Source organism: Marmota monax, unplaced genomic scaffold (assembly GCF_021218885.2).
Source record: "Marmota monax isolate L192 unplaced genomic scaffold, Marmota_monax_Labrador192_F-V1.1 WCK01_AAM20220418_F8-fsc00046, whole genome shotgun sequence".
NCBI lineage: Eukaryota > Metazoa > Chordata > Mammalia > Rodentia > Sciuridae > Marmota > Marmota monax.
Window position 1 is genome coordinate 644,579 of NW_026692486.1, and position 23,582 is coordinate 668,160.

A 23,582-nucleotide genomic window follows, 5' to 3' on the forward strand; every position below is an offset into this window, starting at 1 on the left:
CTTAAATCCCGCTGTAATTAGCTTTCAAGTATCCTATTAAACCTCTTCACCTTTCGGGCTATCCTATTCAAAAAGCCCCCTTTAAAAAATATATATGTGTCTTGCTCTTTTAATTGAGGTTATTAAAGAAATCAAGTTTCTTCCTCCACCCCCTCCTCAATCGTCTTTTCTTTTCTCCCACTTCACCTCCCCCCCGCCCTGCACCCCCTTTAGCCCGGTGTTCCCCGCTTCGCGGTGATTGACGTCTAGAAAGAAAACGCTTTGTGCGGGGATGATTGTTATTAACTTGTTATCCCTGGCGGGGGGGGCAGGGAACTAACGTGCTCGGGTGAGCGCAGGGGACCCGGATCCCCGGGAGCTCCGCAGCTCGCCGGGCGAGCCCTTGGCGTTCCGGTGGCGGCAGCCAGCGGCGGGCAAGAGAGGCTGCGCGCCCTCGCGCCCGCTGCGCTCGGGCTCAGGCGCAGGGAAGGCTGCACGCGCAGCCCGCGCGCTGGGGCCTTCATTAGCTCGCGCCCGGTGCCTAGTCTCTCGGCCGCGTGCACGTTCTGAACTTCTGATCTTGTTTCTCCCTCGGTTCCTTCCATCCCACCCCTCAGTGCCGGGGGCTCATGTCGGACGAGTGCGGGCGGACTGCAGCCCTGGCGGCTGGAAGGACTCGGAAAAGCCCCGGAGAAGACGGACTGGTGAGTGGGGAGGCGGGCGAAGGACAAGGGACAACTGTCCGCGAGCTCTTTCCTGGGCCAGCTGGCCCCTCTGGAAGCGGGTGGAGGGCCGGAATGGGTGGGAAGTTAGCTGGCCCAAGTGGCCGGCAGGGTTGCATAGCTCCCGGGGTCGTCGAGGTCAGGGGTCAGCAGCCTCAGAGGGTACGTGGCCAGAGCTGGGACCTGGGAGAGAGAAGTAGAAATGAGACCTCATAGACTGGGGTGGGGGTCGACTGGGGGAAGTGAGGGGAGGCGTTGGGGATTCCCCCGTGGGTAGGTGGGTTGCGAAAGGGTAGGAGGGGTCTAGAATTGCCTGCGCATTTCCTGCAGGTGAGCCCCGAGGGAGCTGGGGACGAGGACTCCTGCTCCTCCTCGGCCCCGCTGTCCCCTTCGTCCTCGCCCCAGTCCATGGCCTCGGGCTCCGGCTGCCCCCCTGGCAAGTGTGTATGCAACAGCTGCGGCCTGGAGATCGTGGACAAATACCTTCTCAAGGTAGGATGGAGCCGCGGGGTTAGCGTGGAAGCTCGAGGGAAAGAGAAAAGCTCCCTGACCGCCCTTTCCATCCAAATTCTCAGTAGTGATTGTAGACCTCAGAAAATTAGCCCAGTTTAGGGCGACTCATACAGTGAGTCAAGTGTGATTAAAAAAAAAAAATAGGCTGTTTTCATGTTGCTGAAAAATAGTTTATGCGAGACACATCCTGGTGTAGAAATGCCAGTTCCCTGGGTGAATGTACCATAATCAAACTGATTCGTAGACAGACGTGAAGTTGGGGAAACCCTTGCTCAGTTTGAAAGGATTGCCTTCTCATTTCTTTACCAAGCCCCAAACCATTGCTTTCTTAAACATCTTTGGTTTAACTGATCCCTCCACCCAAGTAACGCCCACGCTCCTGTCTGCTTAGAAGAGTTCCAGGTCAGTACGTGGTAACTGATTTCCCTTTGCAGTGTCTCCTTTGGCGTAACCCATTGTGAAGTACCTTAAATGATTTTTTTTCTGGATATTTTTAATATAGTCTTATATTTATTTACATTTACTTGAAACTTTTACAAATTAAGAAAGTTTATAGGAGCATTTAAATAAAAAAAAATTTTCAGTACCTTCCTGTTCTTAAGCCCACCCAATGCTGTTGTTATGTCCTCTCCAGTGCTTAAGGAAAAAGATGGAAAATGATGTGAAGTTAGACATGCACATGCACGCACACACAAGAGCCTCCGATGAAGTGTTTCAAGTGGTTTCAGAGTTGACTGTCTTAATTTGTTTTACTTTTCTCTTGAAATATTGTGGGGGAATTTTGGAGTAGAAATTCTGGCAGGCCCAGTTATCCATATCATTGCAGGCTGGATCATGGTCCCAAGTGCCTTAATCCTAATACATTAGGTTTTCAACTTCAATAGCTTTTTAAAACCACTATGTAAAATAATAGTTTCTCTTAAACTGAATTAGCTGCAAACCAGTTCACTTTCTATTCCCTCCCCACAATGTAAGGGGTTCAAAAGGATTAATTATGGAGAGTATGAGTTCAAAAAGTGAGTTAGTGGAACTCTGTAAATTTCTGTCATTGCACAAAGCTGCTTCATCTGTAAAATGGGAATATTACTCTATACAACCCAGATACAGTACCAAAAAAAGTTTTAAAGGTTTTAAAGTTTTGAAGGAAAGGTTTAAAAATAACTAAGTCTGTCCTACTTGGTGGTTGATCACTATAGTTGGCAAATTAACATGGCTTTCTCTTTAAGTCTGCATTCTTAAAATTTCAATTTCAATGTTGCTAAACCTGAGCCTTTTGATATTTTAAAATCATCTTTTGAACCAAAACCAACTGCTTATTTTCAATGAGCCCTCCCAATAATTAGCAGAATTTTTAAAAGAATTTCTCTGAAATGTGTTTATGAAGACTAACACTTCATAACAGAGAAAATTAGGATGAAGTGACACTAATCACATCCTCTGAAATAGTTTCTAGTGTTTACCTTGTATAAATATATATTTGCATATCTTTGTATTATAGACAATACCTGCCATCTGAGTTAAGCAAAACTTTTTTTTTTTTTTTTTTGTAATGAGACAGGAGTCTGCCCAATAAAATCTTCCACATGAATCTTATTCTTGTAGAATACTTATATATGAGTGTACTGGCACCAAATTAAGTCTGATACTATATGACTGTCTTAAAACTCTGCGTTCTTAACTCTACACCCCCCCAACACTTTGATTATTCTTCCAGATAAATTTGAATTCAAACTTGGCATTGGTTAAAAAATAGACCTAGTATAGGAATAGTATTTAAGGGTGTATCTAATAGAAAAACACTCTCTTGTGAGGCAAGTAAAATGGAATTAGAACAGAAAAGTATAAAAGGAGTTAGATACATCTTTGCCCCATTTATTACTTTAGTGTTTTGTGATTTTGGTGGTTTTTTGGCTTGGTCCTACTCCTATGTTTAAGCATTTATGCTGATTGTATCAATACTAGTCATCAGTAAAGGTTTATAGTTTCCAGAATCTTCTTTCTTTGCTTCACTTTACTCCCTGCCCCCCCAAAAAGGAAGATTAAGGGACTTCATTTTTTTGTTGTTTGTTTTTTGAAGTCAATTTTGAGGAAAGATGCCAAATCAGGTATTAGGTTTAGCTTTTGTAGACCATGGCTCAACCCTAAAATCTTGCTTTAAAAAGTACAAAACAAAACAAAACAAAACTTGGATGTGACAGAAATACAGAAGTCCCTGAACAGTGGAATACTAAAAAAATCATCTACCTTTAAACTTTATATTAATTGGCCACATTTTAGGGGGCAAAGAAAAAGGGAAATATATCTTTACCTCCAGGACAATATTCATCATGGTTAATATTTTAAATTTCAGTTTTCTCTGATTTCCCCCTATTATTGGCTTCTTATTTTCAGTGTTTTCTGTCGTGCATATATAATTCTTTTAAAGAAAAAAACTAAAGTATAAAACTTAAAATCTCACAAAAAATGAGCATCTCATTAGTGCTTTGGAAAGAGGTATATCCCTCTAATTAGAAGCCAATAAATCTTTTTACATTAAGTTTCAAAGAACATTTTGTATTTTGTATCACGGAAAAATATGTTGAACAGTAGTTACAATCTGACTATCACTGGATAGAAAAGTATTATGAAATAGTATAGCAAAAGCCAAACCTCATGGTAATTTACTTTCCTATTTTAGTTATTAGATCCATTTGTAGGGTACAACTGGTGTTTTTGCATCATTGCTCTTCTTTTACATGAAATTTAATTAAGCATAAATCTACTTGTTGTGTCTGTTTAACAGAGCAAACTTTATGAGCAGCCCAATTCAACTAGCACACATCTTTACTCTTAAAGGCTAAAATTGTGCTTATGGTATTGTGGCAACAGTGTAAAGTGAGAGTAATTATGATTTGTTTTCCTGAATTGGCGATATTTCTTGTTGCTATTTAGAAAGTATAAAAGTGCTGTGTTTTTTGATTGTTTGTTTGTTAAATACCATGTTATATCTTACTACTTGAAGTGTAAATGGAAAATAATTCTGTTTGTTCCCCTGTCGCCAAATCATTAAGTAGTCTTACCATTATTTTACTCCTTGGCTTTATTGCCAGGGCTACTGCTTTATTACCCTTTAGAGCTACCTTAGCAATTTCTGGTTTGTAAGGGAAATGGATTGCCTAGTTTCTTTATTAGTGTGAGTATCTTATAAAGCAATTTTCCACTTTCTTTTTTGCTCTCTTTAACAGGTATACAGTTTATAATTGTTTGGACAAAAAATAGGTTGTTAGTCTTGACTTCCTTAAATACCAGGTTTCATGATAGGAAGAACCTAGGAAAAGAAAAACAAAAAAAAAATCTCTACGTAAGACTTTAACCAAAATGTTTCTGGTGCTCAAAGAGGTGGGATGAGAAGAAAAGAAAAAGAAAGAATGAACCTGAATTCTTTAGAAGAATTTAAAAAAATATAAACACAAATGTGGCATATAGTAGTGTGATTTTTCTAGTTGGAGTCTAAAATAGACTCTATCCAGATGCATATTTATATAAATGACACTGTTTGAATGGAAACATCCAGAGCATATGTTAAAATATGATAGGGCCAGTGTTGCCTCACATACGAAACAGTGAATGGGTTCTTCATTGTAGTGTCAGACTGCTTCTCATCTGCCCTGCTTTCCTTCCCAGGTGAATGACTTGTGCTGGCATGTCCGGTGTCTTTCCTGCAGTGTCTGCAGAACCTCCTTAGGAAGACACACCAGCTGTTATATTAAAGACAAAGACATTTTCTGCAAACTCGATTATTTCAGGTACATGGTGAATATTTTTCTTAGTTACAATTCAAGAAATTTTATGCAAACAATTTTATAATGATTTTATAATGATTTCACCTGTTGGACTTTTTCTTGTACAGTTTTATTTATTGAAGCCCCATTTTTTTTCATATGATGGATTTCAAAATATTGGGGTGTAAATTATATTAAAACGCAATCAGTATGTTTATATCGCTTTTAGGAATTTAGAATACAAAAGTTAATTCAAAAAAGATTTTCACTCTGGAGAATGAAAGTTTTATGTATTTATTACGAACAGAAGCTTTGCTGTGCATGGGTATAAAGTATAAAATACAAAATGACTTATTGTGACAAAGTTCTTTCTTTGGGGGAAATGATAAGATGACATAAAATCATTTCGGGGGAGAAAACTGAAAAAAAGCTTTGAACAATTTACCATAGAAGGATCCCAGTTATACACCTATAAGATGACAAGAGTTTGGATACTGTGATCAAGTACATTGGCCAGAAGTACATTGGTCAGGATTGTAAGTACACTCCATTGAATTATTCTGCCTAGAAATTCAATTTCTTTGTCTGTTTTTGGATCTTTAGTTTGTGAGATTATATTTTCACAGGATATTAAATGTAACATTTTCACTCTCTGATCTCCTTATAATTGTTTAAATGTAAAGTTTTTTTCTAGGATATAATTCAATTCTTTATGGACAAGCTGTTGGAAATTGAAATGGTTTGTAAGCATGAATTTTGAAATTACTATATTTCTTTTTATTTGCATTTGCAAATGAAGAGGAATGTTCATTGTGAAATTAGTAAATTAATACTATGTAGCAAAGTTTGCAACACTTATTATGTTGTCATACTCCATTTATGGATGTTATATTGTTTATGGAGTGTATGTTATACTGTATACGTTATACTTCATTTCAAAAAGTGATTTCACCTGTAATCCCAGTGGCTCCAGAGCTAAGGCAGGAGGATCTCAAGTTCAAAGCCAGCCTCAGCAAAAGCAAGGCGCTAAGCAACGTAGTGAGACCCTGTCTCTAAATAAAATACAAAATAGGGCTGGGGATGTGGCTCAGTGGTTGAGTGCCCCTGAGTTTTAATCTCTGGTACCCTCCCCACAAAAAAAAGTGTTTAGTGATTGATTTGAATAAAATTGCTGGGTGATTTGAAGCACTTCATAATACCCAGAATCATTTATTCTATAAAAATCACAGAATATTATGATCACTCAAAATGTATATTTTTTATTAGGTTTACTCTCCATTTCTTCTACAGTAGAAAAGTTTACCTTTCTCTTTCACGTATGATATGCTGATCTTATTTTTTTATGGTAAATTAAAGCCCTTTGAAATACTTGGTTTTAAAGGTTGAAAATCTTGTTCTTCAGGACTTTTAAATACTTCATATTTTATTATATTCCGAAATTTATTTTTAGGATTCAGTTTTAATATATTTTTTTAAAAAAATAAATAATAACTGGTAGTTTCTCCAAAGACACATCCAGGAGGCGGCGCATGTACATGCCCTGCTCTAGTGTGATCTGGGTTGCGGGGGCTGTGATGGTGACAAGAGTCATGACAGCATCCAGTCACTCAGCCTGGAAGAAAAAAAGAAATATTTACACCTATCTCTGGCATTCTGTTAAGACTGATTTGCATCTAATATTTAAATATGTCTCCGAAGTTCTAGATAATATTTCTTCCCTTCTGTGGATAGCAATGCCTTAGCTTTTCTGGGGAAGGATACAATTCCAAGTTTTCTTCTTCACCCACTAGGATGAAGAATTTCTATTCTGTGTATCATTTGATAATTTCTATTTTAAATGTTCAAATGTCTTCTTTATGGTATTTTTATGGCATTTTCTAATCTCAACTTCCCAGTTTAAAATTTGTTTTGCTTTTTGATGCTAGAGATGAAACCCAGGACCTTGTGCATGCTAAGCATATGCTATACTACTGAGCTACACCCCAGTCCTCAACTTGGTTTTAAGAAGTCAATATTTATATCTTGAGTTTGTATACTTTTGCATTTTACTTTTTCTGTCCATTTCCCCTCCCCCCCCGCCTTGTGTATTTGTATCTTGAGTCTCTAAATAAATTTATAAATGCTTTGATATTTGACCCAGTAAGAAGAATATTAAAATTCATGTTTTGTTTATTTTAAAAGAAAATTCAGTCTTCATTTACAGCAGCCATGAGGTTTTATTTTTAAAAATAGATCTGAATTGTGATCTTAAATCTTGATTTCGTACTATAGGTGACTTTTAGAAAATAATTTTTATTTTTTTCAAAATGTTTAAATGCCAGTGGAGTATATAATGTGTTTAATATTAGTCTGATAAATATCTCACGAAAGCATTAAAATCTTTACTGTTCTGCCCTTCTCTTTACTGTAGAAGGTATGGAGCTCGCTGCTCTCGATGTGGGAGGCACATCCATTCTACTGACTGGGTCCGAAGAGCCAAGGGAAATGTTTATCACTTGGCGTGCTTTGCCTGCTTTTCTTGCAAAAGGCAACTTTCCACCGGAGAGGAGTTTGCATTGGTGGAAGAGAAAGTCCTCTGCAGGGTGCATTATGACTGCATGCTGGATAATTTAAAAAGAGAAGTGGAAAATGGTAAATATGTACTTAAAATACTTTTGAGTCTTTGGGGACAGTGAATACAGGGATAAAAATGATTTTTCCCAAAGTCATCTTAATGCATTATTTTGTGCAAAGTATAATTGTGGTAAAATTCATTAAGCACTCTACTGTTAGTGATGGTCTCCATCTGTTTATTTATAGGGGGAACCATGGTGTATGTATAAGCTTTGTGCCATATTTTCAGGCAGCAGACTTTAGTTAGGGTTCAGGTTTTCTTTTTGAAAACAATTGTTTTGTTTTATTTGCCTTCCAAAGAATGGGCCTTAGATGTGACTTCTAAATTTTTGCACTTTTGACTGAAAACATAAGTCTATAAATGGAATATTGTTTCCACAATATGTTTACAGTGTGTTTTAAAACTTAAGAGATTTTACAATCTAGAAGATATGTACAGTTTCACAATAAGCCAAGAGATACAAGAGAGCTATTACTGCATCATTGGTGGACTGATTTGAGTTACCAATATGTATGGTATATTTTTAAAATGCAGGTAATGGGATTAGTGTGGAAGGTGCCCTCCTCACAGAACAAGATGTCAATCATCCAAAACCAGCAAAAAGAGCTCGCACAAGCTTTACAGCAGATCAACTCCAGGTAGACGTGACAATGAATTTAAGATTTTTGGAGCCCTTCCCTACCAAAAACAAAATTCCAAAACAAAACAAAAAGCAAAGTTCATGATGCCTAAAAACATTCATGTTTTCTCAGAGGTTATCCTATGCTTTTTTTTTTTTGAGAACTTAATGAATGTATGAATATATATTTATTGCCATGAAATGTTTATCAGTATTTCCAACACACTATGTGTATAGTCATACAAGTGCTGTTTCCTTGGAGTCTTTTGGTATCAGCAGCACAGTAGAAACAAAATGTTGATCTGTTCTGATTTCATGATAACATCAGTCTAATCTAGCCATATGTTACTACATGTAATCACAACAGGAGACAAACTATTCTGAGACTCTTAACAGAAAGAGACAGCATGTAGGTCTATGGGACTCTATTGTGTTAGTCTTTTTAAAAAAATTACAATGAGCCTCTTAATGGACAAGATTGTTATATTTTTTGAGTAGGAAAGAATTGAGTATTCCTTGAAGTAAATAGTAACGCTGGTTGACTCCAATCAAGTAGTCCGTTTCTTGTTTTTAAAAGGTGTAGAGGAAGTAATTATATAATTTTATGTTAAAGGTTGGCTGTGCCCCTGAAAAGGATGGGATTATTTTCAGTTTAGTTGTCCTAAATATAATTGTTGTAAATTTGGTTGATCCAAATTGTCAAGAAGATAAATGTTTACTCCTCAGTTTATATTTAAGTCTATACATATGATGATTATTTCTGGCACTTTTTCAGATAAGAAAATCACTTTTTCTAAAAGATTAATGTCGCTGAGGTTATGTGTTTTATGTTAAGGTAATGTAATATTTATTGGGCACCTACCATGTACAACTGGGTACCTTACACATAGCATCCATTTTAGTTCAGACTTTAAAAGACATTTATGCATTTGTTAATGAGTGAAAGTAATATTTTGAAAAATCATATGTAGCATTCTAAGACTTGCTGGTATTGAAGATGGATGCCATATAAAACTGTTTTAAGAGAGAAGTTTTTATTTTGAGAATGATTACAAACATTCTGAGGGAACTTGGCAGTGGGAATGACTTGAGCATTAAAATCTAGATCCATTCAGAAAAAAGTTCCAAATACATCATTGTTTTGTATTTCTTAGGCATAAAGTACTTGATCAGTAAGTAATAAGTGAAAGATAAGGCAATTAGAAGAAACCTTGCTTACCTCACAGTTTCCATGAGTTAAAATGGAGATCACACAAGTCCTTAGAGACCCAGTTGCTAAAAAGTGTCTGGGTTAAAGCAGAATCTCTAATACAAATATACTGTTTTTCTTTTAATTTTTAATATTTATTTTTTGGTTTTCAATGTACTGTTTTTAAAGTGGACTGTTCCCATGATGAATTGTCTATAATTTGAAAAATTACAAAGGATGATAATTTTAATTTGAAGTAAAAATTTATTTATAATTGTGTGAATTTGAAACCCCTGTGTATAGACATAAAGGGTGTGAAAGCCTTGGTATGACAAGTCCTGTGCCAGGCATCTTATCTGTATTATCTCCTTTAACTCTTATAGTTATTCCTTGATGTAGGTAGCCTCTCCAAAAGATTCAGGAACTCCCCTGAAGACAGACCTCCAGGGGAATGGTAGAAAAGACATCTGAATCCTGCTTCCACAACCTGGTCTTTTTGTTTGGCTTGGCTTCCCAGTAGACATGAGAGAAAATGTGCCTTAGCAAAACTCCATTTAATGGCAACATCAACAGCTAAAACACAGAGTGGGATTCTGGATCTTATGGGTAGTCTTACAGTTTTAAGTTGTTGCAAATGTGCCTAAAATATTTAAGCCTTGTGTTATAGAAAAATGTGATCTGAATTAAAAGCGATTAACATGTATATTAGAATCATAGGTTTTAAAAAAATGAAAGCATATTGATATGCTTTCAAAGGATGTTCTCATTTACTCAGTATTTAATAGTATTTATCTTATGCTAGGGATGGCTGAGCCAAATGAGATACAATCCTCTAGAGGTTCTTTATAATTTAGAAATATAGGATAGCTGTGGATAAAAAAAAATATATTTACTTTGTCAGAATCTCTGATTGTCAATTGTTTTACCTTTCTTTAAGAAATCTGAATATATTCAAGTATTTTTGCTTGAACTGAGCAAAATAGTAAGATATTATATGTGCACAGTAAGTCAAGACTGTCCATACAGTGCCTACTTTGCACAGAGAAGAGTTAAAATAGGATGAATAAATAATTTCCTGAAATTCTTTAGAAACTCATGGAGAGAAAAATAGTTTGACTCAAAAAATATGTCTGTAGATAAATATCAGATATTGTCTCTTTATAAAAATGATATTTAAGAAATTCCTACTAATGTTATGATTTTCCTATTATAGTTACAAATATTGGCTCAATGATTATTACTATTAAACATGCCAAGTTTAGCTCTTACTTTAATTTTCATATAAAATTGGTCAACTGTTACTGTGTTGACTCCTGACATTGCTATAAATCTCTTGGCCTTAAAATAATGTGTCTATAGAGACTTACCCCTAGACCATGTTAGAAGAACTTGAAAAAAAGGAATGGAGTGGGCTTCAGAAGCATCAATGTCTGGAGAATGGTGAAACTAAGTAGAAATTAAAAAGCCCTTTTATTTCTTTTCATGAGACTAAATACTAATATTATTAAAAGGAAGATCAATAAGTATTTCTTAAGAATATTCCAATTCTAAATGATCACTGTTGATTTGTTTTATTCCTATTTTTTAGAGATTGTCAGTAACGAGCTTCTTAGCAAACACCCAAATACTTGCTCATATTTTTCTTTTTGAAAAATTAAAACACAAAGACATGATTAATTTGGTCATTCTGTTTGTTTTTGGGATGGTACATGTCAAACTATAAACACAAATCCTCGTTCATATAGGAATATATTAAAGTAACACATTTGGAGTAGGAAAGGAAGAATAAAATGAACTGAGTGAGATTATAAACATTTAGGCCATTTGCCTATATTTTTAAACTAAAAAGTTATGTTTTATTGACAGTGTATAGATTGAGCATAGCTGGATGGGAAGCCAGGAATACTATCATAAGTCTAGAAGAGCCACTAATCAAATCTTTTTTTTTTTAAATATTTTTTTTAGTTGTAGATGGACTTAATACCTTTATTTTATTTATTTATGTTATGTGGTGCTGAGAATCGAATCCAGTGCCTCAGATGTGCTAGGCAAGCACTTCAAAACTGAGCCACAACCCCAGCCCCTCAAATCTTAATTGAAAATATAGCTTGTAACCTCAGAAGGTTTCCTGGAACATTAGCCTTTTTCTGCAGACTTTCACCAGATTTTCCTCACTGTAAGTCTCATTCTGTCATGAACTCTCAAGTGCACAGTGTGTGACAGGAAAGGAGTTAACTTGGCTGTAGCCCATGAGGTTATGAAGAGTAAGTCACTGCCCTTGTCCTCAAAGAGCTCACTTTCTGCTATGGACAGTGAACTTGCAGATGAATTATTTAGCTACCCTGTGACAAGTGCAGAGGCAGATGATAGTATTACACAAGGACGATAGTGGAGAACACAGCTGATTTGCCAGTTGGAAAGAGCATAGAGGCGAGCTGTGCTCTATGTGCTTAGGTATTTTGGGCACTCATGCCCCACACTGTAGACGTGCACTACATGTTGGATGCTTCCCTGACTGTTTGCAAGACATCCTTTATGTTTTATAATCCTCCCCTCAGCTGATTGACTTTTAATAATTAAATTCAAATGTCTTACTTTATTCCCATAATGATTCCCTCTTCTGGAATAATCCAGAGTCCTTGGTTTGTGTTTGTATTCTGATATTCCCTACTCTCCTCTACTTTTCTCCCTTTACTTCTTATTTTAGGTCATTATTGGCATGCCTGTATCTTTCAGGAAAATGAAGACAGGGAAAGTTTTCTTCATATCTCATAGCACTTGACACAGGGATTCCAATCCAAAGACTCCCATCAGAATCACCTGTGAATTGTTTCAGTATAGAGATGTTTAGATCCTGATAAATTCTTATTCAGTGGACTGATGATGTCTTTTTTTTTAAAGATCTCAAATAGTCTTTTGCATAAAGTGAATGATCCCCAAATGATGGCATCATTACAACCAAGCGGAATTCATCTTTTGAGCTGTTTACTATCTGCAGATGAATGAAAATTATATTACTATAATTATAGATATTATACCTGTTTATATTATAGATATTGTACTTGTTTAGCTCAGTAGAGGTGGCAGATAAATGTGATATGATTTTTATATTTTATTAGAATGCTGGGAAGTTTAACAGAATGAATAAAATAGTGAGAATTACATACTATTTATGCATTTCATTTATGGGTTCTAAAAATGGAAGTAACAAAAGGTGAGTTTATTTCTAACAGCATAATTGAGAGACCAAATTTTCTGTTGAAGTGGGTTATTTTTTAAAGAGTTCAGCATAACTTTTGCATAGCAATTCACAAAATATGCCTTTTCACTTATACATACTTCCCATATTGATTTTCAAGTCGTAGAGTATAAGTATCACATTTTCTTGTGCATATCTTTTCTGTCATCAAAGTTTAGATTGCTCTGTGTATTTTTAACTATTTGCTACGTACATCTTTTATAAAACAGGTCATGCAAGCACAATTTGCTCAGGACAACAACCCAGATGCACAGACCCTCCAGAAACTGGCAGAGAGGACAGGCTTGAGCAGACGTGTGATACAGGTGATTATGTTAAAGGTCAATCAAGAGATACAAAGATTTCCAATTCCAGATCTTTGAGTGTGCATTGTTCTTTTGTGAAGAAATCTCATAACATTACCTTCCTGTTTTAGGTCTTTTCACACTCTAAATCAATTTTTTAAAACCTGATAAGTAGTCTACCTTGAGTCAGGCTGCCTTTTGCCAAATTACTCTTTGCATGTTTTCATTCAGTGCTCACAGCAGCCCCAAGATCCTCAGGCTAAGAAAGAGAACTGAAATTCCAAGCACAATCTGGTTCTGAATTCAGTGTTTTCTACTTTTTTTTTGACTGTGTGTGTGTGTGTGTGTGTGTGTGTAGGTGTATGTATGTTAAGGGTATTAGCGGGCTTTGCTAAAAGATCCAGGAAGAGAGAGTTATATAAACGAAGCTAGGGAGGGATGAATTAGAGCAAACTTATTAGAATGTAGAATTGAGGTTTAGAAATTATGGAAGATGAAATTGTTGTAGTTGCAGAGGCCTATGAATGCAGAATTCTTTCTTGGACAGAAAAAGGCCATTATTTGTGACTTGAGGAAGAGCTTGTGACAGCATATGAGAAGAATCAGAATCCAGAGAAAACTAGTTAGAAGCAGAAAACTTAGTTGGGATACCCAGCAAAGTAGTGATTTGGGGGATGGGGCCAGGGAGTAGAGTGAGTTAGTGGGCCTAGGATTTGTTGGAGAAACATTTTATTAACTAGAATTTGCTCAAGAAATGTCAGGAGCTGGATGATAGGGATACCAGAAAAAGGACTTGGGGACTGTAGTAGAGAAGCAGAGAGAATCAAAATATCAATAGGTTTGGTACTCAAAACAGAAATAAAGTTAAAAAAAAACCTGGTTGGCTGTTTGGAGGAAGATGAAGTCCCTTTTAGTTGTGCTAATCATTCAGGGATGGTGGCAGTTGAATATGAAGACAAGTATTTGAAAGGATGAACAGTACTAGAGCAAAGAGATCCTTTGGGTTAGATCCTTTAGAAGGAGGTCATAGAGCATAAAAAAATGAGCTGGGAGGCACCTGCCTGTAATCCCAGCAGCTTGGGAGGCTGAGGCAGGAGACTCCCAAGTTCAAGGCCAGCCTCAGCAATTTAGCAAAGCCCTAAGAAATTTGGTGAGACCTCATCTCAAAATAAAAAATAAAAAGGGCTGGGGATGTGGCTCAGTGGTAAAGCACCCTTTGGTTAAATCCCCAGTACCAAAACAAAACAACAACAACCACAAAAACCGAAAAGGGTGGGCATTAGGGAGAAAACATGTCAGAGGTACTGCCGTTTGAGTGGGACATAGTAATACTTAGAATCAAGGAGGGAGCCTGGAGAAGAGTGGCTGCTTCAGGAAGGAGGCAACCAACTAACAAAATGGTATAAAAAGAATAGTGAAGTAGAAGGTAAAAAAATACTTGAGGTTCAAAAAAGATTAAGGAACTAAAGTAAAATGAAATTTATTTGGGGGTGGTGGATAAATACCTTCATTGTTATTTGTATTTTATTAAGTTGGGAGGTTGATACACAGGTATATATTCTTTGAGAAGCTAAAAATGTTTCACATTAACAAACTGTCTATATAAAGAAGCATACGGGAAAGACCTAAGAACACTGCAGCTTCTCTAAAGATTAATTCCCCAGTGGTTTTAGTTGACTGCAGTATGAGGCTCTCTTAGGAGGTGAGTCCCACATCCTCTGCACATTTCAGATGTTCAGAGTATTGTGTTTATTTTAGTATTGTGTTTGGCTTGTTAGCCAATCTGGAAAGAATGCTGCCTTTAAGAAAAGCTACCAAAGTAATAAAAAAAATCTTAAAATTGCCATAATATTGAAGGCAATAAGGATAGTTAACTGGAGATGGTCAGGAAATGGGAAAGGAACAATTAATACAGAATAGGTATCTTTAAATGTGTATAAAGACTGGTCTGCAAAAGAATATTAAAAAAAAAAAAACACTGACGTTCACTCATAATGAACTTTTTCATGTGAAAGACTACAAATATGGCATGGCCATCACTGAAGATCATTTCATGTGCCTGGAAATGAAATTTCCTTTGAAGGCAGGTCAGACTCAAAGGTCCAGTGTTGCTTCTAATCTAAGACTTTGCACATTCATAGTAATGAAGGCTACAAGAAAGCCAAATTCATGACTGTTAGGTTTAGACTATTTTGGTCAGAAGCACAATAGAATGGAAGGCCTTCTTAGAGCATTTCTTGTTATTTGAAGGACTAAGGATCCCAATCAGACATTTGTCTTGTAATTCTCAGGTATTTAAGTCCCAGTATTATGTGTATGTTAACTTGATCTCAAACGCTAAAACTCACAGAATATAGTTTTGATTTTGGCTTTTTAAATGTAAAGATTGCATGTTGGATATTTTTCATAAGCTGACAAAGGAAAGAGTACTAGCAAGCAAATGTATATATTATTTGTATATGTATGTGTAATTTAAATATATAGTCCTTCACAGTGTTTTTGAAGAATTAAGTACTGTGACCTCAAATAGTAATTATGTCTTTCCCCCAACCTCCTTCCTAATGTTGGGCACAGCACTTGAGACACATTAAGGAAAAGAGTTTTGATTACTAGATCTCTGTTGTAATATGCAAACTAGGTCATCCAAAGATTAGGTGGAAGCAATGGTCTGACACAAGGAGAGTCTCAACTTCACTAGCTTCAAGTCTGCTTAGTGGGACATTTGTAATAGCAGATTGTCATTGTGCTAAAGTCAGAGAATAAAGATGGATGATTTTCAATACTTTTCATCCAGAGCCAATCATTATTCATATACCCTTTCAGATAAGTTAATTATGAGTTGTATATTTTACAGAAACAGGGTAAAACATTATTGGTGTTTTTTTCAATCAGTGTGACTAGGATTGCCCTTCCAAAAGCTGAGATGCACATAATTTTTATTGCTGAATATATTGAGCATTGGATAATTTATTTTGAGTCTAGTTTTTCATTATCTTAAAATGTTGCCATTTTTAAGCAGGGAGCCAGTGGTGCAAGCCAGTAATCCCAATGAGTCGGGAGGATCTCAAGTTCAAAGCAAGCCCCAGCAATTTAGCAAGTTCTAAAGCAATTCAGACCCTGTCTCTAAATAAAATATAAAAAGCCTGGATATGTGGCTCAGTGGTTAAGCACCACTGGGTTCAATCTCCCCACCCCGCAAAAAGTGTTGCCATAAGCAACACTATATTTTGTTTGTATGTTCAACAGTTTCCTTAGGATAAATTTCTAGAAGTGAGATTGTTGAACAAAAAGATAGGAAGTGAGATTGCTGAATAAAAAGAACATTTTTAGAGTCTTTATGCAAAAATTGCTTTCTAGAAAGTTCATACCATTTTTCTTTCCCAGCCAGTACCTAGATACAGGAGTTTTCACAGGAGTAAGATTATTAAATATATTTGATATATTTTTATATATTTTTATATCAATGGAGGGCTGGGGATACAGCACAGTTGGTAGAGGGCTTGCCTTGCATGCACAAGGCCCACAAGATTGTGTTCAATCCTCAGCATCTCAAAAAAAAAATAAAAATAAAAAGTAAAAAAATAAATGGAATTGAACATGTTTGCTTATTTCATAATTTAAAATTATTTATTTTCAATCTATATTTCTGTGAGTTGTTTCTTCTGTCTTCATCTTACTAATTTTTATTAATCCTGTTTATTGTGTTAAACTTTCATGGTCCATCATTTTCCTTTTCATTTATTTTTTTTCCTATGTAGAACTTTATGTCTTTAAATTTCTTAATCTTTTGATAGAGAAGCATAGCACAAAGGCCAAAATTATCTGAAAAGTATGTTATCAATATTGGCTTTTGTTTTCTTAAAAATTCATGGTTTCAATGATTTGTACCTAAACTTTATCTGGATAGTTTCATCTGAGGTAAAGGTTTATCTGTATTTTTCTTTTGAATTGTTAACCAGTTTTCCCTAAATCAGTAAGCCATGCTTTCACAATAATACAAAATATCATCTTTCTCATATACTAAATTGTTGTAGTTGTCTTTTAGTCTGGGCATTCTAAAAGATTCATTTTATGTTAGTTTTTTCTTTTGCATGATGTCTCCATGACCTGTTTTCACCTTATGTAGTTTATGATTTAGAACTCCAAAATTTTAATTGTGTTGTTCAGAGAAATTTTTAACTCTTGTTAGCGATTTGCAAAGCAGGAGGAAATTGCAAGTAGGTGAGAAGAGTCCAAAGGACTTGTATTTGAATTCTGAAAGTGGATAGCACTTTTTTTTGTTTGAATTAATGTTAGGGTAACTATTCTTCCATTTGTCACACATTCTTCCAAATTTCCAATTTATTTCCAAAGTCTGACAATATTTTTTGTTTCAATGAAAAGATAATAATTTTGTTGTTGTTGTTGTTTGTTGTATATTCCATACAATTTACTAGAGACAAGAAGATATTTTGAAGATATTTCAGGAAGCACAGTGCAAGTTTATGAGGCTGTATGTAGTTCTCTGAAGTGTGTGACTTCTGGAAAAGGCAGGTGGCATCACTTCTCTCCACCCACTTGTCAGGAGGTCAGATGTCTTTGGGTGAGACTGGTGACTGCAGTGACATCGACTGTTTGCCTGTGGGCTGACTGGAGAATTTGAGTAGGGTCTCTCTACAGGTATCTCAGGGTCTATACCTCAGAGAGTGTTGGGGATGGCTTCAGTTCTCACTCCTTTTCCTTGGTGCGTGCCAGAGACTTGTCCTGGAAACCTTCCTTGGGTGCTGCCTTTTAGCCACCTGCTCAGAGCTGCTTATACCATTACATTAATAACTTTTACTCTTTTAGTTTTAATCTCGAGTTTATACTTCACCAGCCTTCTATTTTTGATTGCCAGTGGAAGGGTATATCTTTGAAATCAGGCCAACTTGTTCTTATAAATTCTTTGTAGCCCTAATTCCCTTCTTCCTTCAAGTTCTTACCAGCCAACCCAGAACAGACCAGAGATCTTGGCCATTTCTGCCCTGTTCCCCAAAGTTTCCCATCATAATTCTCTTGACATGTTTATCCCTTCCCTTATTTTTTTTCTTATGACAGAATTTTTTGGAATGATGGCAATTTACATATATGTATATATATAATATACATATGTATATGTACATGTATGTCTATGTGTATATGTATATATATATATATGTGTGTGTGTGTGTGTGTGTATGGATGTATGTATGTATATTTATTTTGCAGTAGCTGGGGATGGAACCCAAGGTTTCACATAGGCCAGGCAAGTGCTCTACACTGAGCTACATCCCCAACTCTGATATAATAATATTTTAATAGAGCAAAATTCTGTGGTCAAGATTTATTTCATGGTGAGGACTCCAAACAGGCTGATTAATTGCTAGTAGCATTATGGATGGTCTAGCCTCCCTTACCCAGACCTGAATGTAAGACCTTGCTTCCCCTGAATTTGCTTCATTTCTGTGATAGAATGGAAAACAGAGTAGTTAGTGCTTTATGTTTTGTGAACACTTTAATCAGTGGATGTGTTTGTATTTAGTTCTATTGAAATATTACTAGCTTTTTCTTATTATACACCTGTCCTTAACATGCTTCCTAGGAAATAGTCTATGTATTCACTAAGAGGAATTGAACTCAGCAGGTTAAAATGTTAACTGGAATAACTGAATCAAGAGGCTTACAGAAAGCTTTAAGTTCTCTGTAGGGATTTGGATCATTTGAACAAGGGTTAGAAATAAGTCCAGCAGGTGTCTAAGAATACATTTAGTAGCATTTTTTTAGGTTCTTTTTAAAAAGACTTTTCCTTTTCTTTTACCTCCAAATGCCAGTAGTTAAACCATGGACACTTTTCTGGACCTTTTCATCCCTTTTTCTACCCATTTTCCTTCTTCTCAATGTCTTTTTTGTCTTTTTTTTTTTTTTTAAAGATATTGGTTTAGTACAGAATCAGCTTTTAAAATAAATCACCAGAGACCTCTTATCTGAGGGGGAAAAATATAACTGTGGTTATCTGGGTTAAAAAGTGTATTTTCTGTTTACAGAACTTTTTTAAAAAGTAGAGTGATGTTGAATTCATTTTTAAACTGGGTGGGTAATGCACTCAGAGTGACCTACCTGACGTGTGACCTTCCGACCTTGACCTACCAACCTTGCTCTTCTCCCCTTAAGGTGTGGTTTCAGAACTGTAGAGCACGCCACAAGAAGCATGTGAGTCCCAATCACTCTTCCTCAGCCCCAGTCACTGCAGTCCCGCCCTCCAGGCTGTCTCCACCCATGTTAGAAGAAATGGCGTATTCTGCCTACGTGCCCCAAGATGGGACGATGCTAACTGCGCTGCATAGTTACATGGATGGTAGGTATCCCAACATCTAACAGGTTTCTCCCAAGCAATCACTAACTGTTGACTTCTAATATTAGATTATCGATACGACTTATATTTGGAAATATTACCTCAGTAGTAGCTGAAAAATATTATAGGGGGTACAGTAGACAGCACAATTGTCCCCCAATTTTTATTTCTGTTATTACATCTTTAGGAGACAGATTTGACACTCACTTTAGCTAAAAGTGCAAATATTAATGATGACTCTTACTGCTTGATTTTTACTGTTTTTTTTTTTTTGTTGTTGTTGTTCGTTTGTTTTTATCTGGTAAATATTTAAATAATTTATTTTCCTACAGTCAAAGAAGGTATTCACATTTAGATCTTTAGATTGGGGTTTAAGTTTTGTTAAACTTTTTATTGAGGCAAATGTTATAGAGAAGTACATGCCTAAGTTTTCAGCTAAATGTATTAAAACAGTGAATGTGCCCCATAAATATTACCCAAGTGAAGTAGGAGAATATAATTAGCACCCCAGAAGCCTCCCTCATGTCTCCTCCTAATTATTATTCTTTTCTTCCAAGTAACATAGCTCTGACTTCTAAAACTTGCCTTAGTTAGTCTTTTTTTGAGCTTTACATAAAGTGAACCATACAGAATGTATTCTTATGTGTCTCACTCTTCAGTTACCTTGTGAGATTCATCTGTGTTGTTGCAAGAGTCAGTGATTTGTTTATCTTATTGTTACAAAGAATTCTACTGTAGGAATCTTAGCACAGTTTATCTGTTTTATGGTTGATAGACATTTGTGTATCCTCTAGTTTGGGTATTTATGAACATGCTGCTATGGACTTTACTGTACATGCCTTTTGGTGCACATTAATTCTATTTGATATATACCTGGGAGTGGGACAAAGGGTCTTAGGCTATGCAGATGCTCACCTATAGTCAGTTCTTCCACTTTTCTATAGTGGTAGAACCAGTTTGAACTCTGAGCAGCCATACAGAAGAGTTCAAGGTGCTTCACCTCCCCTATAATACTTAGAATGCTATCTATAACTTTCTAATTCTAGCAAATTCGGTGGTGTAGTGCTCATTATTTTAATTTACTTTTCCCTCATGACTTATGAGAGCAAGTATATTTTCTGTTGGGTATCTGTATCTCCTCTTGTGAAAAGCCCACACATGCCTATTGATTTGTTTTTTATAAATTGATTTTATTCCCTGGTATACTCTGTGTACAATGCTTTGTGATAAATATGTGTTGAAAGTATTTTCTCCTCAGTGGTTTGCCTTTTCCTCTCTTTTAATGGAATGTTTTGTTGAGTACAAGTTCCTAATTTTAATGTAGTTCATTTCATCAGTGTTTTCCTTTATGGACAGTGCTTTTTGGATGACTTAAGAAATTATTCCTATTCAAAGATAATGAAGATATTCATCCTATCATCTAGAAACTTCATCATATCTTTGACATTTAGATTTACCTTGATATTCATTTATACTTAGAAATAATTTTTGCATGAGGTGTCAGATAGGAAGTGAAGCTTTTTTGTTATATTGATGAAATTTCCCCCTCCTCTTCAGAGCCATTTTGTCTTCAATCATGTGTTCATAACTTTTATGTATCAATTTCTGTACACTCTATTCTGTTTCATTGTTCTATTTTGCTTTGTATTAATACCTAGTCACATTAATTGTGCTAGGTCTATAATTCTTATTATCAGATAGTACAAGTCTTTCTTTGTTGTTATTCCAATTTGTTTTGCCTGTTCTTGACCCTTTGTGTTTTCATAAATGTCACCAGCTTGTCAATTTCCATCCTGCAAAGAGAAAACAAGATTTTGAAACAATAATCCAGTAAATATATAGTTCAATTTTAGGAAACTACCATCTTAATGATGTTAATTTCATATCATGAACTTTAATATGTCTGCATATTTAATTCACATTTTAAAATTATTATATTCCAGAGCTTTTTAATAATCTTGCATACCTTTTATTATTACATTTATTTCTCAACATTTCCTATGAAGCAGTTGTAGGAGATATTTCCTGTGTATGTAGAAATCTAGGTTATCAGTTATTTCCTTACACTGTACTTTGAAGATATGACTACATTCTTTTCTGATTTCCATTTTGTCTGTTTCGCCTATGGATAGCCAATTGACCTGACATCATTTATTGTTGGTCAGCTCTTATCATTATCTTGCTCCTTTGCAAGTAAATGGCTTTTCCCCCCCAGATTTTCTCTTCATGTTTGGTTTTTAAAATTTTTGTTTTGTGCCTGAGTATGCTTCTTGAATATGTAGTTTGGTGTTTTTCATTATGAGACACTCTCCGCTTCTTTCTCTTAAAAAATTGTTTTCTGCCCATGGGGAAAAAAAATCAAATTTTACAATCTTTTTACTCCCCATGCTTTAGTCTAGACATTTTCTTCTGACCTATCTTAAAGTTCAGTAATTCTTTCTGTATCTAAGAACCCATAAGACTCATCCATTGGCTTCTTAATTTCAGTTGTCATGTTTTTCATTTTGAGAGTTTCCATTTCTATACAGATGCCTCTTTTTTTCACTATCTTCCTTATTTAAATTACTGTTATATTAATTACAATTATGCTAAAGTTCATGTCTGAAAACTCCAGGATCTAGGTCTTTTGTAGGTCTGTCCTGTTTTTGTTGTTTCCTGTTTGTTTTTGGTCAAGTCATGTTTTCTTATTTGCCTTGTTATCTTTTCATTGTGTTTCAGATGTTGGGTCTGAAAAAAACTAAAAAAAAATTTGAGGCTCTAGATGATATCTTTCACCAGAGAGGATGAGCTTTACCTTGGCACAGTGTTGAGGTAGGGGGAGGTAAACTTAGCCCAATCAGTCTTCATGAGGCTGGTATATTTGTTTCACTGCTTCTTGAATTTAGCACTTTGGGATTCCAAATAAAAGCCTAAGTTTGTTTTTGTTTGTTGTTTTCAACAACTTTTTCTCATTAGTGGGTCCGAATGTTTTATTTTTGTATCCTATCATTCAGCCAAAATCTAACTTCTAAATGTTGCTTTTATTTTTAAATTGTCCCTTAGCCTCATATTCTCTCCTTCCTCTCTGGTACTTGACTTTGCAATTTCTCACTACTTTGGTATCTTTCAGATGCTTTCCATCAGATTTTTAAAAATATCGTCCAGCATTTCTAATTGTTCTCAGAGGGAGGTTAGGTTTGAAGCAACACAGCCCTTGCTGAAAGTAGGACTTCATTTTAAGCTTTGATTAAATAAAAAAAAAATCCAAAGCTATACCATTGTTGCCATTTGTTTACACTAGCATTACCTTTGTGTGTGTTCATATGAAAGACGTGGTACTGCCTGAGTCAAATGTGTTTTGGTGTATGTTTGGGGAGGAGGTACTAAGGGAACTTGGGAGGTCATCCTGTACAGACTCCTGCATGTTAAAACCAACAACATCTCTGCAGAAAAAGCTGTGTGTTTTTCTAGCTACAGTGTAAAGTGCAGTGAATGGGGTATGGATGGAGTACATTACAGTGGCAAAAGCTTGTGGCCCCAATAAATATTTTAGGGGTAAAATGGATTCTTGTTCAATACAGTACCACTATGCTGAATAAGTTACTGTTCCTGCTGAGGTCTGTGGAATGAGTATAGCTTGGTGCCCTCAGCTGTAATGCATGAAGAAAACACATTGCTTTGAATTGTTTTTGTTTGTTTTTAAATCAGTTTTATTCACGCTTAAAAAAAAAAAAAAACCTGATCCTCAAATTTCTTTCTATTTCTATTTTGTAGCTCATTCACCAACAACTCTTGGACTCCAGCCTTTGTTACCCCATTCAATGACACAACTGCCAATAAGTCATACCTAATTTCTTTTTTCAGGGATAGAAATGATTAAGGATGTAACTTGTCATTTATTATGTATAAAATATCATTGAAAAGATATTAATGTTAATTTTTTTATTTAACACCAAAAGCATTTCCAACATCACTTTGCTGCCCAGGTATGTATCTATAGTTGGCCTGCAAGACACTTTTATTCTTCATTTTTTTTTTTTTTTTTTTTTGTAAAACTTATGTTTACAAGAAGAAAACAAAACAAAACAAAACATGTTTTTTTTGTATTGTCTGGAAATAGTTCACTCTAGTGTGTATCTGTTAATTTATTTGTCATCAAAAGAGCACTTTGCCTAAAAGAAAGGACTGACAAATGTGCAAAATGTTTACAATCTTTTGTGAAATTGTAGTTTATCATTAGTTTGTATCTGTAAGTTATTGTTATAAATATTACCTGTATTTTTTTTTTGTTATATACAACTTTATACTTTGAAG

At 35.5% G+C, this 23,582-nt stretch overlaps 1 protein-coding gene across 1 annotated transcript; it reads left to right on the forward strand.

Moving 5' to 3' along the window:
* The first annotated feature begins 549 nt into the window (after positions 1–549).
* On the forward strand, positions 550–23,311 carry Lhx8 (LIM homeobox 8). Its single transcript, XM_046443152.2, has 8 exons — positions 550–683; positions 1,032–1,193; positions 4,878–4,999; positions 7,386–7,606; positions 8,124–8,227; positions 12,866–12,961; positions 19,109–19,292; positions 23,043–23,311. The coding sequence occupies exons 1-8, from the start codon at positions 609–611 to the stop codon at positions 23,117–23,119; spliced, it is 1,041 nt and encodes a 346-aa protein (XP_046299108.1). The 5' UTR covers positions 550–608; the 3' UTR covers positions 23,120–23,311.
* The last annotated feature ends 271 nt before the right edge of the window (positions 23,312–23,582 follow it).